Genomic DNA, 17,771 nt, shown 5'->3' on the forward strand with positions numbered 1-17,771 from the left:
CGGGTACGATTATCAGGCGCACAGGTCAGGCAGGAAGAACCTTCTCCCACACTACACGGTAAGGAGCCAAGGCAGGCGAGCTGGTCATTGGGGCACGTACATGAATGAGTCTCTTCAGAAAAGCTGCCCAAGAGGCCATTTTCGTTGCAGTAAAGGAAGGACTGGATGCGATTTAGCCAATAGAGAGATGATCTGTAACGCAAACATAAAATTAATGAATACATAGTGAGAGGTAGATCGAAGTAATCGATTAAGCTATTTTTATTCACTTTGAAGGTGAAAACTTCCCCTGATCTATTGGGAAAAAAAACATCTGACATGATTTATTCAGACTAAATGGGGGAAAAAACCACTTTCTAAAGTGCAATGATTAAGAGAATGAGGTGCAATCTAAAAAGTTTTTGCTTGTAATCTTACTTCAACCATCAGCTTCCTGAAAACATTATCACTCAAGTGTATAACCCCACAACAACAACAACAAAATAAACACTAATCTATAATAGGAGAATAACTTTTCCTTGAAGCATTGAAAGGGAAACTCTTTGAAGGATTAATTCAGCTGCTTTGACAGCTTTAATGGGATTCTTGCATGTGTATATTCCACACAGTCATGTTGCTTTCAGTTCCTCTGCTCTGTTCATATATGAAACATATTCTGTTCATGGGATCAACCAGTAAGATCCTCAATGCAAAAGCAGAATTTTATATAGCATACAGTTGTCGTGATGCTTCAAGGCTGCTTTGAAAAAGATTAGACACAGCTATCTCTTTGATGGATGATCATCAGAAAATCCCATTAAAAAAAAAAGATCAGTGAAGGTAACAGACAATCATTATCATATTGTTACCAAGAAAATAACCGATATGCCCACAAATTTACTGTGATTCAAACCTGTCTGGTAAAAGATTTTACCTGCAATTGAAAGCTTTGAGACAGAATATATAAAAAACAAAACATCCCTTGTTACGGCACTCAAGATAATATATTATACATAATGTATTTACATATATAACATTGCAAGATTTTGTTTTTCCTTGCAGATAGCACTGCACCATCTCTCCTGTCCATTTTTATCAGAAACATCGCTAAAGATATATTAGTTAAAAATAGATCTCTCCTGGATTTTGGAAAATTTCAAAATTACCATGCATTCTACAAATTGCCTACCTCACACCACCATTTCTTTCCAAGCATCAGTTAGTTTCAAAGCTGAATCTGGGTTTAATCTACTTGATTCCAAATGCATGTCTGTTTCAAGGAGATCTAAAATCCCTGAAGCATTTGCCAAAAACCTTTATCTCAATTTGGATTATGGAACTGGACTCCGTCAAGGTTTAATGCGTATTGCACATTAAAACATTGGTTTTAGAAGCAGAGACACTTCAAAGGGGCACTTCCCCCCTCTCATTCTTATCAGACCAAATATTTGCTGTACTACTACTATTACTGGGGAAAAACCGGCAAAATTTTCTGGATAAAATATAGTAGAATATTGTGCTATTGGAATATTGTATATTGTATATTTTTTATTTATTTTTAATTTAAAACAAACACAATCCTTCTTTACATGCTGTAGAAAGTGTATCAATTGGTTACAAAAAGACTTTTGTGCATCTCTTCCACACTCAACAAACATACTTCATATTAACTCAAGAATTTTAACTCAAATATTTAAACATGTCCCCATCATCATCATACTTCCATTTTCATTTGACTATAATTGTTTAAGCGTCCTTCATCATAAAATATACCAAAGTTTAATACATAACCACATACTGGCCTTTCAATTACTATTTCTAAGATCCTCCACTAACATTAAATCCTTATGTCCTATTCTAGCTAAACATCCATAATATTTAATAACAAAGTTTTCTAATCCTCCTTTCCAAATCACTGTTTAAAATTGACACCCAGTTTCTATATTATACCCATTTCTATATATACGTTGCTATTCTTATCCTTCTTTTATATGACTATATCCTGTATCATAACATTTCCCCCCTAATAATTGAAACTTTAGCTGTATCTAAGTTGGTTCCCCTTTTTTATTAACCTTTATGTATAATTCAAAGGGATTTCTAATCTTCCTTATATGGGTACCATTCCATATTCATATCCAATTATACTCATCATAACACTACACATTGTATAATTAGTAACATTATCAATTATTTATTTAAACTATATCTATTGTCAATAAATTTAACTAAGTTTAACTAGTTTTAAATTATATTCTTCCATCTATCAACCTGTATCTTTCCAATAGCAAAACAGTCTCACATCTTCTGCCATTTGTGGTGCCAGTCCTCTAATCATCTCCTTGATCTACTTTGTATGGACTCCTCTTAGCAACTCCTTGCTTATAAGATCTCTCATGTAATCTTGATGCCCTTCTTCTGTTTCCTTAATCAGCTTATCTTTAATAGTCAGTAGTGTTATCCATGCTATTGCTAATGAAATTTCCCTCTTTAAATCCATAGATTCTTTGTTTTTTTCTTCTTCTGTATCTTGCCCTCTGGGATATATTTCCCCTCCCTTTAATTCCTCTTTCAGTATTCCACTCTTTCCATTTTCAGAGACCGGCCAATCACCATAAATATCAGCAAGTTTAATCTCTTTATATTCATTTTCCACTTTGATTTTTTGAGTTTTAACCACCACATTTTGCGTTTGATAAACATCTTCAACTTCTTCATCATATTTTGCTGTTATGTGCTCTAAGTCTTCCAACTTCTTGTCTATCCTCTCATATGTATTTGATAATTTCTGTATTTCTGAAAATATCTTTTGTAAGCTCAAGATTTCTATTTGCTTTTGAAATTGTGCCATTCTTTCCAGCTAACAAACACAGCTGCTCTAGCTTGGAAGGTTAAAAAAAGATTAAACATATATTCACAAAAACGTTTGTTTTCACTTTTCTCTGGTTAGATATATACTTCAAAGGGACATCTGTGTGCTTCCCTTCTTATCACTCTCTATAACCAAGCAATAAGGCCTTACAGTGCCAAGCCAAAACAATCAGCAAAGAAAAAAAAATATGTTCCATTTCTAATACACAAAACTCCAATAAACAAACTCTCCAGCCTCCGAGCAGCAGTGTTACCATTATGAATCTTATTTCGTTGTATCTTTTTTGTATTTCAAGTTAGAAAAAAGAGTCCAATCTTTAAATGAGTTAGAAAAACACCCACAGCAATGAAAGAGGAAAACTTTAGTCCATAGATTAAAGAGAACAATAAAATAAAAAAATAGAAGAAGAAAGCTTAATCCATCCATTTCAAAAGGCTTGCATAAATTCCATCCATGAAGATAGCATTTAAAAAGTAAGATAACCACTGTCCAAAACCATTCCAAATTTAATTCCCCCACTTAATTCTTCTGTTCTCCCATTTGAATTAATTTTAAGTTTTTTATAGGCAGTCTCTTTTTAAAACAGTAAAAGTTCCTCACCAGCTGGAAACACTCTCTTTTTCCGTATCCTTTTGTTTTGGAGCCACCTCGACTTCCTCAGCCTTGGCTGGATTTTTTGTCGCCGGCTTGAAGAACTTCTCTTGCATCTATCAGGGACTTTGCGATGTCCCTGAGGTCAGCAAGACCTATTCTTCTTGTTCACCATCTCTGCAGAATGGTTTAGGTCCAATTGGACCACCCAGCAGCAAAAGTATTGGCTGCGGTCTCAGAGCATCAAGACCGCACGTCCATATTGTTGCGACGTTGGCTCCTCCTCCGGAATATTGTATATTTTTATAATGTGATGGACAGACTAATAATGACATCCCTTTATGTGACTGCCATCTCATTCATCTATGTTTCAAAAGTAAATTGAGAGGACAATGGGAACTTTCAAGGTTATAGATTGAGAGTGGGGGCGAGATTTATACGGAAAAGATATTTTAAGAACAAAATCAAGAAGCTAGAAACTTCATTATGTATGTGCTTTCCAAAGTGCTTGATTCAATGTTAGGAATGTATACATTGTTGAATAGAATATGGCAGCTGTAGCTATGCAACATTATTGAATACTGGAGGTTTCTGCACCTAATTTGTTGCTCAACAGATGTAAAAATGTAGGAGATGAAATATTAGGTAGGTTAAAAACTTTATTTACCGGAATTTAAAGTTCTGCAAGGAAGAAAAGCAATACAAGTGAGGGTACTGGGCGAATTCCATCCTGAGTCTAGGCAGTAAATCTGAGCAAATAATCAGATCTACTCTTCGCCTGAGTTAAAAAAAACTCTCTAATTTTTCAGGCTGCAGATACTGTATATAGTTACACCATTTTTTTTTGCAGAGACTCCTGGGTTAAAAGAATATTAGACAGGTGATTGAAGGAGTCTAGTGATCTGTGACAAATTGTACTTCAATCATTTTAATATATCGCACTCTTGAGACTATATGATTTCAAGCATGTATCACCTTAGAATGAAGATCATAATGACTCCATGCTGTAAGACAAAAACATCTGGCCACATTAGAGTTATTTCACAGTCAGGGAGATCACCTTGGAACCCCAGCAAAAATGAGTTGAAAGGGACAGCTTGTACACTATTCAATTTCAATTCAATTTCAATTTCAATGGATTTGTATGCCGCCCAATCTCGAAGGACTCTGGGCAGCTCACATAAAAACAGTTTTAAAAAAATTAAAAGAATTTAAAATACAAGACAAAGCAAATTAAAAAGACACAACATGCACTCGATCTTAATGGGGCTGAAGCTCAATCAAAGATCAGCAGCCCCAAGACTGCCGGAACAGCCAGGTCTTAACAGACTTTCGGAAGGCCGAGAGAGTGGGGAGGGTCTGGATCTCAGGGGGTAGATAGAGCCAGGGCAGCTACAGAGAAGGTTCTCCCCCGAGGAGCCGCCAGACGACATTGTGTAGTCGACGGCACCTGGAGAAGGCCCACCCTGAAATATAGAAATATGCCTTTGTTTTCTGATTTCACTCTTTCCTTTCCTCCTTCCTCCCTCCCTTCTTTGTTTTACGCTGTTCAGTTTTAGACTTCAAACCAGAGGACAGAGACTACCATTATTGATCAATAGGCTGTTCTGGAGTCTTTCTGGCGAAAGAATGGGATTCAAATGCTTTAAGTACATAAATGTTAGCTTTTAGGGAGACCCTGGAGTAAGTTCTTATATTTCACAAAGAGCTCTTCAAATTGTTGAGTTTGATGTTGAGCCATATTGCAACCAAATCACAATGATTTATACTTCAAAACAAAATAGATACACAGAGAGAGCTTTTATTGCAGCCCTGTAATTTTAGGATGTACCCACTAGTCTTAATTAAATATTTAACAACATTATTTTGGCTGGTAATCACTTTTTATTCCAAATATTGTGATGTTGATCCAAGGGTGATTAATTCAAACAGATTTTCATCGTAGCCTCATGTTTAGAACCGAGGCTTTTGTTTCTGAAAGTGATGGTGTCAAGACCTCCTTGTACATAAAGAGCATAAAGTGCAAGAATGCATATGTGCTTATTCAGCTTCTGCAAAGCTTATGCTAAGCTTGCTTAAATGTCACTTTTACTGCAATCTTTACATATTGTTTTCCTGGGCTTATTGTGGATGTAGTTTGGATCGAGCTACAATTCAATGTCATTTTATTTTAGTTCAATTTTGTCTGAATGCGCTGAATTATTGAATTATTGAATCAAACGGCAGCATTTAGTGAAATTGGCTAATCTTAAAAAAGAAAGCCAGCTAGAGTGGGTGAGGCTCGGTTGGGCTTAGACTGAAAGCTATAGGAAATCCTAGAGCTGTAAATTGGAGATTGAGATATTTTTTAAAAAAGTCCTTAAAAAGAGAAATTGCACATAATGTGCATTATTGCCAAGAAATGAACATAGATATATCCATATAATTATCAGGAGTCAAACTTGCTTCGAGGAAGGTATTGCTACTTAATATTGCACAGATTTACTGTATTAAGTAATATATCATGAATGTATTATTTTTAAAATTCTTTATAAGCTTTGCCAGGTATTTTGCCAATGAATTTAGAATAGAGAATAGAACTGGAAGGGACCTTGGAGACCTTCTAGTCAAGCCCCCTGCTCAAGCACCTAGACTATTGCAGATAAATGCCTGTCTAGTCTCTTCTTAAAAACCTCCAGTAATGGAGCACCTACAATTTCTGAAGGCAAGCTATTTTACTGGTTAATTGTCTCTGCTGTTAGGAAGTTTCTCCTTAAGAGCCGAGGTGGCGCAGTGGTTAGAGTGCAGCACTGCAGGCTACTTCACCTGACTGCAATTCTGCAGTTCGGCTGTTCAAATCTCACCGGCTCAAAGGTTGACTCAGCCTTCCATCCTTCCGAGGTGGGTAAAATGAGGACCCAGATTGTTGTTGGGGGCGATATGCTGACTCTGTAAACCGCTTAGAGAGGCCTGAAAGCCCTATGAAGCGGTATATAAATCTATCTGCTATTGCTATGTAGAGCCGAGGTGGCACAGTGGTTAGAGTGCAGCACTGAAGGCTACTTCAGCTGACTGCAGTTCTGCAGTTCGTCTGTTCAAATCTCACCGGCTCAAAGGTTGACTCAACCTTCCATCCTTCTGAGGTGGGTAAAATGAGGACCCGGATTGTTGTTGGGGGCAATATGCTGACTCTGTAAGCCACTTAGAGAGGGCTGAAAGCCCTATGAAGCGGTATATAAGTCTAACTGCTATTGCTATTGCTAATCTCACCGGCTCAGGGTTGACTCAGCCTTCCATCCTTCCGAGGTGGGTAAAATGAGGACCCGGATTGTTGTTGGGGGCAATATGCTGACTCTGTAAACCGCTTAGAGAGGGCTGAAAGCCCTATGAAGCGGTATATAAGTCTAACTGCTATTGCTATTGCTATATTTATTGGAAAATGCTAATACTTAATATCTACAGACCTTGGATTATTCAAGGCCATGGCAAAGGACCTGCCTTAATTATCCTGTGACCTTCAAGACATTATATTGTGCTAACCTGCTGCTGGTTAGATGAAGTCTGGTGCAGTGTTTGTGTCTTATGCTGCCCCAATACTTCAGTAAATGAAAAAAAGGAAAATGGGAAAAAAAGACACCTTAACCTTTAAAAAGGTAGTTTTCATTATTTTTAATTAAGCTCATCAAACCTAAGTACCATATCAGCCAGATAAGGAACAGCTGTCGGTGAAGCTCTTGTAGTGTTTTCTTATCTTCTTAACAACAGATTTGCCCTCTTTTGGTTGCTTATTGATTAAGCAAAGTCACATAAAATTTGTGAGCCTCTCTGAAAGTTCATCACTTTTCTTTCTGGGAAACTTGGCATTTGCTATCAATTTTCTCTCTTTGGGTGTTTTCCATGCAAATGCTTCTTCCTTAAAGTGTTGTCTTAAATGGCAAGGATTCATACATAGCAGGTATAGAATGCCTTAGGTGGTCTATGGATGCCAGATGCCATATGGACTTTTCTGTGAACACGGAAGCTACGCCACTATCTTTGTCTCTTTATTGGATTTTGAGATGGTTCTGCCAACGTCTCTCTCTGGATGCAGGGATTTTAGATTACTGGATCTTGCTTTAATTATTTCAAAAATCAGTACAAATCTTCGTTAATAGCAATAGCAATTAGACTTATATACCGCTTCATAGGGCTTTTAGCCCTTTCTAAGCGGTTTACAGAGTCAGCATATCGCCCCCACAGTCTGGGTCCTCATTTCACCCACCTCGGAAGGATGGAAGGCTGAGTCAACCTTGAGCCGGTGAGATTAGAACCGCTGAACTTCAGATAACAGTCTGAAGTAGCCTGCAATACTACACCCTAACCACTGAGCCACCTCGGCCCTTGATGTTGCCATGAAGCTTGCATTCATTTTTTCTTCTTCTCCACAGTTGGTATTTTCCACCAGTATGATTTCACAATACCACATCTACTCTCTAACATACATGTCAATCAAAGGTTATTTCTGTACAGATGCATTGAGTCATCGGGTATGCAGAAATGAAGACTACCAATCTGTTTCCGAATTACCAAAGGCTAAAGTGGTTGTCCTCCTACTTGGGTTAAAAACATAGCTTTCAATCCTTTTGCGCAGATTTTATTTCTGGGTATATGAAATAATTGAAAAGGAGACATACTGTAGTGTTCCTTACTCCTTTGCATCTCCCTGCATATTGATACATGTGGAGGAAAAGACATTGAAACATGACTGTAAATGTTCTAACAGGTCTATTAGATCTGGTTATAAACATCCAGATACTAGATACAGAGCCGAGGTGGCACAGTGGTTAAATGCAGCACTGCAGGCTACTTCAGCTGACTGCAGTTCTGCAGTTCGGCTGTTCAAATCTCACCAGCTCAGGGTTGACTCAGCCTTCCATCCTTCCGAGGTGGGTAAAATGAGGACCCGGATTGTTGTTGGGGGCAATATGCTGACTCTGTAAACCGCTTAGAGAGGGCTGAAAGCCCTATGAAGCGGTATATAAGTCTAACTGCTATTGCTACTGCTATTGCTATTGATTATCCTTATTTGTAGAAGTAAAACTAATCAGATAGAAAAGAAATAAAATGATAGATGATTATGCCTGCCAAAGAAAACATTAAGTGAATTTTTTCCCCATAAATCATTTTGAAAGTTTGAAAAAATGTATGGAATTATTGATTACATCCAAGATTAAGAATCCAAGGGGTTCCAGAGAAATATAGGGAAGTGGAGCTAGTGGAGAGAGATTGGGTAAGGATTCAGCTTAAAATCATTTTTGGTTGGATAGATAGCCAATAATTACAGTTTTATTTTAGATATAAAAAAAAAGTGAATAACTGAGAAACTTTGTACTAGATTACTTTGAACTAGAATACAATAGCCAGGAATATCTATCATACCACTGAGCAAACACCTAGTTGTCATCTCTAAAATAGTGCAAAATGATATTTATTGTATTTATTTATTGTCCTTCTTATGTAGTATTTCATGTTAAAAAATGGTAGCACTTAAAAAGGAATTGCATATAAGGCTTTACTATTATCAGGAATAAGGTTCTACTGGTTTACTTAAGCGATATTATTAAGTGTTGTCCTTACTCTGTACATTTTATCGATGGGAATATGTAACCTTTTTTTTTAAAAAAAAGCAGTACCTTTTAAATTCCTCTTTATTTGCAAATGACAAGAAGCTCTTGAAAGGCTTAATAGGATTTATCTGCTTTTCATAGCACTTTCTTAAAAGCTATAATTAGTAAAAGGAAAATGAATTTGAGAAATCAACATTTGCTGTTTTGGGGGGAAAAAATAGTCTATTAAAAATATGTCCTGACAAGAGAATATAGAGATAAAAATTTTACGTCTGTTGTAGGCATATATATATATTTTTGGGGGCGTGAAATTACTTCTAACATTTCTGTGAGCTTCAATAAATTTGTTTTTTTAAAAAAATAATAATAATGTGGGTGACACATGATTTGTTCTACCGCAATCCTTAGATAACAGGTCCTTAACTGAACTGATAGCACCCTGTGGAATTTTAGAACTGCTGGCTGCTACTTTCTTATCACATTTCCTGGCACAAACTTGTCTATTCAAATAAAGGCAGCTAAGAAGCAGCAATGGTGACAATACAAAGAAACGAATATAAATAGCAATATAGCAATAGCAATAGACTTATATACCGCTTCATAGGCCTTTCAGGCCTCTCTAAGCGGTTTACAGAGAGTCAGCATATCGCCCCCAACAATCTGGGTCCTCATTTTACCCACCTCGGAAGGATGGAAGGCTGAGTCAACCCTGAGCCGGTGAGATTTGAACCGCTGACCTGCTGATCTAGCAGTAGCCTGCAGTGCTGCATTTAACCACTGCGCCACAAAGGTGATTAAATGCAGGGGCTTGCATGCTGGTAGCTGGAGTTTTATTTCTTGGCTGGTAGCCTACCATTTATTAACTATGATTTATTGAATAAAGCAAAGTCTGGGTTATAAGCTATGGTGTTTTTTTTTTACAGTTTCTAAACTGCAATGGCTGAATTCACACAAGGCATGAAATGACAACCAGAGAAATCACATCATTTCCGAGAGTTATGGATGAACCTAAACATTAATGATTATTGGTAAGGGACTTGGCAAGACAATACAGCCCTGATTGGCAGTATTTTAAAAAAAAACCAGTGGAAAAACAGAGCCAATTTGATCTAGTGCTTAAACTGGAAGGCTGTGAGTGCTAATCCTCCCTTGGGCACAAAGCCAGCTGAGTAACTTTGAGCCAATCTCTCTCTGTCTTAAGAAGGAGAAAACAATGGCAAACTACTTCTAAAGTCATGCCAAGAAAACTGCAAGGGCTTATCCTGGCAGCCACCAACCAGCAAGATAAACTAGAAGATTATTTTTTTTAAAAGCACTAGTATAGAATGATGGAATGACAGGAGGCTGGTTTCAGACCTGTCAAAACAACCTCAGCAAAATCATTAACTAAAAGAAACTTGCCAGAAGATTCATACTTCTAAGCAACACTGAAATAAGCAGAACAATCCAGAATGTATCAACATTTGATTCCCCCCCCCCATGTGCAAATCTTAGATGTGAAAGGATGGATTTCCAGTGGGTTCAGAAATTTGAAAGAATATTTTTAGGCATTTCGTTATTTATTTGCATGATAAAGACATCCCCGTTGGATTTAGAAGGTTGGGAAGCAGTGAAGTGGACAGAACAGTGTGCAATTACAGAAGATTATTGAAGTACCACAACCTAAAGCTATAATCCCAGGGCTTCAATATTCTAGCAGTGTTGAGGATTTTCTCCTGGGCTGAGTGAATTTCACTGAATAGCAATGAATGCCTGCAAAAAAGGTTATGTCTTCAAGCACAAATCTCATAGCCATTAAATTGCCAATCAGAAATTCAATTCATCAAACTCTTTTTTGATTTCCTGCTTACAATCTCTTTGATGAAGGATCGTTGTCTTGCATTTATATATAATGAATGTTGAAAGTTCTGCAAAATATTTCATTTGGGCTCTTTTTTCTGTCAATTGTTGCCTATGATGTTTTCCTGCAAGCTATAATCTCTTCCCTTACATGCCCAGCAATTACTATGTTCAGTTGTTGGGATTTCTGGCAAGCTGAGAAGTTTTGTTGGTAGATAATAAGTGCTGATGGCAACATATATTCTCTTGCTTTGATGAGTCATCATGCTTTTTTTCTGACATATAATCTTTCTCTACTGGATAGAAAATGGAAAGACAAATTCTAATATAACATTGCCAGAACTTTAAAGTTGTAAAACTAGGTCTGATTACACAGTTTTAAAGAAACTGATCCTTCTTACTCCCTGCTTGGATGAATTAAAAGAAGTTATTTAAGCCCAGAAGTGCTATATGCCAGATTTTACAGTAGTAGGCACTGGAGTGACAATTTCACAATTTGAATAAAAAGTCTGAAGTCAAGAAATTCCCAAGGGAGTGGGCGGCAAACAAATTTTATTAAATTGAAATATTAAATTGAAATTGCTTCAGTTCTGTTTCTAGTCTTTTCCCCCCAGGCTTCCATCTCTCCTTCCTTATGATTCTTCTTTATCACACTACTGCCTCATCTGCCTTTCTTCCAGTTATATTGGAAGGTGGGGTTTTAAAAAAACAACAACTTTCTGGGGTATTTTTACATTAATTCTGCTTCTAGTCTATACATTTCATAAGTCATTTAAACTCAGCTAAATATACTTTTGCAAAAGCCAGGCTATTCTTAGTCTGATAACTTTGTTTTCTGAAACATCCATGAATACTCATCCAGTGCTTTCATTCAAGGTCATCTAACTCTGGCCTGTGATATGAGATAATGTTTTGGATATTCCCTAGACAAAGCAAATAAATAAAACAATTGCAATGAAAGGCATATCATCATATTATACTACCATTTACCCCAAAAAGAAGACTAGGCGATATTGAGCACATCTTTCATATCCAGAAGACACGCCTGCCAAATTATGCCTTTGTATTGGCATAATTTTCTTGCAAACAATCACGATCAATGCACAGATTCAGAAACTTGAAAAAGTCTCACAGAGATAAGTCATGACAAGCTCTACGGAGTAAATCTATATATTTTATTTTGACCCACAATGGACAAGAATGTGGATTGGTGAACCTGGCTTTGGCAAACCAGTTGAATTGGGTCAGCATGCCTCAATTAGTTATGAATTTTCGAGGAAACCTCGAAGTCCACCGAACCTATTGAAATTACCCTACTTATAATCTCCAAATAGAAAAAAAAAGCCTAGATAATTAATCAATCCCCTATGCTTGAAATGCATTAATAGCTGAAGGTCAATTGTTTTCACTTCTGGCCACTGTTACAAGGAGAAAATAAATTATGCTATAAAATATGTATTTCTCTAATGCATATCATATCATAATATCATAATTCAGGCTGTGAGGTTCCAGCATGGCATTTAGCTAGAAACGCCGTATCCAAGATCTTAAGCAGGATCCAGCAATTCTATACTACACAAAGCTTTTTATTTTTTGCAAAATAACCTTGTATCCTATAAAACTAAGGAGAATTTTAAAAGCATTTTGAAATGTTCAAAAGGAAAGAGTGGGGTGGGGGAATCAATGAACCCACAGGCTGTTCCCAAACTTAAAGCTACACCTTGTCTCAAGGGGACAATTCAGTTATTTTTAGTCAGAATTTGGAATAAAATCTCATTCCACGTGAGGAAAGAAAAACATTTTTTTCCCCCTTCTCGCTTGAGGTGCTTAACAGAACTGTGAAGATTTATCTGAAGTGCAGTGTCATCAGCTTTTTTCAAATAATATGGCTGCCTTTATCTAAAATAACTGTAGGCCTCTATACCCAAGATAACTAAGCTATTCAGGACTATGAAATCATTTCCCCCCCTTGCCAAGATTCACAGGTGCGCTTGTAGAGAGATTCTTTATTATATGTTAGTCTGTCCTTTCAGGACACTAATCTCCATTCACCAAAGATTTAAAAGAAAAAAAGCTCTTTCCATCTGCAGGGGGAGGCTCTGTTTTCATATGCAAACTTAATCCTGCTATGAGTAACGGTAGCAATTATGTACTTCTAATTTTTTTTAAGGGATCTAGAAATGATTTTTTTCTCTCCACCTCAATAAAACTCTATCCATTCATAAGGTGTTTCCCCCCCAAAAAAAATCTCATAATGTCCCTAAAAAAATTAAAAAACCAATCCCTTATTCAACAGCCACCATCAGCACCACAAAATATTTTAATTTTTCTACTATTGCTTACTTAATAGATATTCCAGGCGGCCTTTAATTTGAATATTTCCAGCTAATTTATGCAAGTTCAAAACTACATATTAAAATTAAAGGCATAATTCGCTGCTTTTCCTGTGCTGAAAGCGGTAATTCACAAATTCCAAAAAGCATGAACTGAAATATGGATACCATCAAAAATAGATGGGCGTGGGAACATATGGTAAATTATAAAATATACAGGGACAACTGCTGTAACTATATTTAGCTGTAATTAATTTATACCTAAGCTAAATCTAAACTTTGTTTTTGTACTAAACTGCCTGCATTTAGGAATATCAATTTCTGGTAATTCTATTCAAAGTTGAAGTATAACCCTAGCTAGAAAAAAGTTGCCCAGCTTTTATCAAGAGGTAAAAAGTGGGAAGCCAAGTTATTTTTCCAAATGATTGTCTGAAAGTCATCTTATTCTTATATAAGAATGAAATACACTATAGAAACCAAAGAAAGAACTGGTGGAAAGGTGAAATGGATCAGAGGTAATAGCAGGGGTGAAATTCAGCAGGTTCTGACAGGTTCTGGAGAACCGGTAGCGGAAATTTTGAGTAGTTCAGAGAATCGACAAATACCACCTCTGGCTGGCCCAAGAGTGGGGAGGGAATGGGGATTTTGCAGTATCCTTCCCCTGCCACGCCAACCAAGCCACGTCCACAGAACCAGTGGTAAAAAAAAAATGAATTTCACCACTGGGTAAGAGGTGATCCTGAAATTACACAAGAAACTGGCTTTGTTGGTTATTGTATGCACGAACGGATGAGATTTTAATTGTATTAAACTTTGTTCTCTTTCTTAAATATAAAATTTCATCCTTGGAATCTCTTTGATCCTGTGCTCCCCTTCAAAAGTCAGCTCAGTACAGTGGCAAGGAGTTCTTTTTTCTGGTGGTGAACAATTTACCAGCCACATCCCAGCCTTGCGACCACAATAGATCAGAGGTGGTATTCTACCAGTTTTGACCAGATTGCCCAAACTGGTAACAGAAATTGTGGGTGACTCCATACACACCCTGTCTCTATGGCTTCCCATTTAGGCCATTGTTTCACCAAAAGCACATGCACGGAAGGATCTGGGCACTGAGGTGGGCTCTCACATTTGTGAACTGGTAGGTGTTGTGGCCCAGCAGGAGCTGTTGGAGCTGCCACCAGACTCCAACAGCGAGGGGCCCTATGAGTCGGCTCTGGAGGATGTGGAGGACCCTGGACAGGGTTCTGACTCCGAGCAGGGCGCAGAGAGGTGGTTGGCCACCAGGAGGTGCCTGAGCCTTGGACCAGTGAAGAGGAGACAAGGGAGAGTGATCTGGATGCCAGCAGTGAGTTGTTCCTGGATGCCCGGCACCAAAGAGCTAATAGGCGTCAGGAACAGTTGTGCAAGTACAGGAGATAATTGAACTCAGCTTGTGGTCATTAGGCTCCTCTCCAGACTATAAAAAGACTGCTTGAGCACATGCCCCTCTTGCAGAAGTCAACGCAGGAACTAATGTTGGAGAACAGAATTGTGAGCTTGGCAGACTGGATTGCTGCCAAGCCTTATCTGTGCTGGATTGCTGCCACGGCTTATCTATCCTGGCTTGCTGCCAAGGACCTGTCTGTCTGTTAATAAATTCCGGAAAGTATCTTTGACTCGGAGTGTCTGTTGATGTGGGAACAGAACATGAAGGTATACCACCCCTGCAATAGATCCCAAAAGTTATGCTGCTAAGCAGGACAGTTAAGTGAGTTTGGGCACATGTTATGACTTCTCTTGCCAGAACTGTTAAATGAAGCACTGCGGTTGTTAAGTTATAACACAGTTGTTAAGTGAATCTGCTTTTCTCACTGACTTTGCTTGTCAGAAGGGCACAAAGAGAGGTCCGTGTGTGTCACATGACCCTGGGACAGTGTGTCATCATAAACATCAGCACTCTAACCACTGCGCCACCTCGGCTCTAGACAAATAGATCACACATGCTTTAAAAACACATTTTGGGATCATCCAAAATGTAACTAGAGAGGAGAATAAGAAACTCAAAATAATTGAGACAAAAATAATTTCTGCATTTTATTTCAATTCCAGGTCCAGATTATACTGTATGACATAAAACTTACTATAGGCCATGTGCTTTACTTTATTAGATGTTTCTCATAAAATGGCAAGGCAGAACTATAGGCCTGCAAGTGTTTAGAAGCATTAATGCATCTCCCTCAGCATCTGGCTGCAGCCTAAGAAATTCTTGTGAATTGCTGCATAATAAGAGAGCTGGGAATATGCAACTCACCTGAATTTTATTTGCCTGCTAAAAGGATTAGGAGCTGGGGTGCTGAAAGCTGGATGAAGCTTTGATTGAGAGAATGAATGAAAAGTAAATATATTGAAAATATATTATAAAATGTAAGAGGGGAAAAAAAGCGTAATAAAAGCATAATATAAAAGCATAATATACAGAGCCGAGGTGGCGCAGTGGTTAAATGCAGCACTGCAGGCTACTTCAGCTGACTGCAGTTCTGCAGTTCGGCTGTTCAAATCTCACCGGCTCAAGGTTGACTCAGCCTTCCATCCTTCCAAGGTGGGTAAAATGAGGACCCGGATTGTTGTTGGGGGCAATATGCTGACTCTGTAAACCGTTTAGAGAGGGCTGAAAGCCCTATGAAGCGGTATATAAGTCCAACTGCTATTGCTATTGCTAAACTGGCAAAACATTTTCTTCAGTCCGACATTAAGTGAATTTTTGGATAGCAGTTCTAACATACTGCATAACAAGCTCTGTATTCAAATGTCAACATTTATCATGAAACTTCTCAGAATTATTGCTGGCTTCTTGATCCCTTGTCTTAGCTAGAGAAAATATTGCCTATCATTATTAGAAACAGCAAAGATGTAAAGAGATGGATACTTCAGGAATGTTCACATTTTTAGACAATGTTAAATATTGGGGCATCTTCAAAACAGAGAAAGAATAGAAATAAATAAGCCCATTTTAGAAAATGTCCAAGAGCTGTTTTCCATCAGCCAAAGGGTTCAGAATATAGAATGAGATATTTAAATAACAGCAAATTCCAATTGAATGTTTGGAAAATCTTCCTAATAATAAGAGTAGCTTGATAGTAAAAACAATTAACAAGTTTCCCCTTTAAAGGTAATCTTGATTTACAATTGGGAATAAAACAGAACAACAGAGTTGGAAGGGACTTGGAGGTCTTCTAGTCCAACCCCTTGCCCAGGCAGGAAACTATACAATTTCAGACAAATGGTTGTCAAATCTCTTCTTAAAAACTTCCAGTGTTGTAGCAATCATAATTTCTGGAGGCAAGTCCTTCCACTGATTAATTGTTTTAACTGTCAAGAAATTTCTCCTTAGTTCTAGGTTGCTTCTGTCCTTGATTAGTTTTCATCTATTGCTTCTTGTTCTGCCTTCAGGTGCCTTGGAGAATAGTTCGATTCAGTCTTCTTTGCGGAAACTCCTGAGGTATTGAAACATGCTATCATGTCACCCCTAGTCCTTTTCATTAAACTAGACATACCCAATTCCAGCAACTGTTCTTTATATGTTTTAGCCTCCAGTCCTTAGTAAGTATTTGAAGTTACCCCAAATAGAAAGTATTTACAACCCAGATTCAAAATTCCAATGGTTGCCCCATTGCAGTCATGTGGAAGCATTTAGGGTGTTCAACAACCAGCCTGCCCTCATGGAAATTGGCAGTGTCCCATGGTCCCATGTCTTGGATTTACATTTTTGTTGGAAACTGGCATTTACTTCTGGTTTCTGGATAACAAAAGGAATTCTCATCTTTTTCTCATCTCAACAGTCCACATTTTGGACCAAGAGGACTGCTGGTTTGAGAGAGGGGTCAAAGAGGCCATTTATGTCAAAACTGAACAGCCCTCTCTCAACAGAGGAAGAGGATACGACATCATCTATCTCCAGTCTACAACACAATCCTTCAACAGTTCCAAGGTGGCTCCATAGTCCATACTCATTTGCAGCTGTCTGCAAAGAATATAAATCCTTCCATTCCCCACCATCCATTCAGAGCTGAAGAAACGTCTTGGATGAGAAGTGAGACATCTTCAAAGAACAAATAAGAAAGTCCAGTTGCCTCTTGAAAAAGCATCTTTGGGACAACCTGGATGACTTAGAAACTCCATAAGTTAAATGGTCACATCTATATCAACCAATCCAATTTAAATCGGGTATTGCTGTTTCTAATTGCACACAGTGAAGGGTAGATGAGGTTGAAATCCTTGTTTGGGAAGATACTATCAGCTCAATTCAAGGTGGTTCACACTTTGCTTTGGCTACAGCTCAGAATCAGCTTTAAAAATCTGAAACATCATGCCTCTCCTCAACTGTTATGAGCTAGCTAACAAATAGCTATAGTTATTTGACCTTGGAAGGCATTTAATGAAATTGGAAGAATCACTAATGGATTGCGAGTAAATGAAGCTTCACAATCTTGCACACAGATAAGTGTTCTGTCTTTGTGCAATGTTTTTTTTTTTAAAAAAAACCTGAAATTCATTTTACACTTTACATGAAAATGTTTAATTATGCTAACATAA

At 37.7% G+C, this 17,771-nt stretch overlaps 1 protein-coding gene across 4 annotated transcripts in view; it reads right to left on the reverse strand.

Annotated features, from left to right (window-relative positions):
- BRINP3 (BMP/retinoic acid inducible neural specific 3) overlaps positions 1-17,771 on the reverse strand; it is a 243,501-nt gene that overhangs the window by 1,311 nt on the left and 224,419 nt on the right. For all 4 annotated transcript variants that reach the window (XM_087726204.1, XM_087726206.1, XM_087726205.1 and 1 more), the window contains one exon: positions 1-192. This exon is cut by the window's left edge and continues 1,311 nt beyond it. In XM_087726204.1, coding sequence (XP_087582330.1) covers positions 1-192 — 192 coding nt within the window. The remainder of the gene's footprint in view (positions 193-17,771) is intronic.

This window comes from Thamnophis sirtalis, unplaced genomic scaffold (genome assembly GCF_051295495.1).
Source record: "Thamnophis sirtalis isolate CommonGarterSnake01/CBP01778 unplaced genomic scaffold, rThaSir2_p1.2 scaffold_12, whole genome shotgun sequence".
Classification (NCBI taxonomy): Eukaryota; Metazoa; Chordata; class Lepidosauria; order Squamata; family Natricidae; genus Thamnophis; species Thamnophis sirtalis.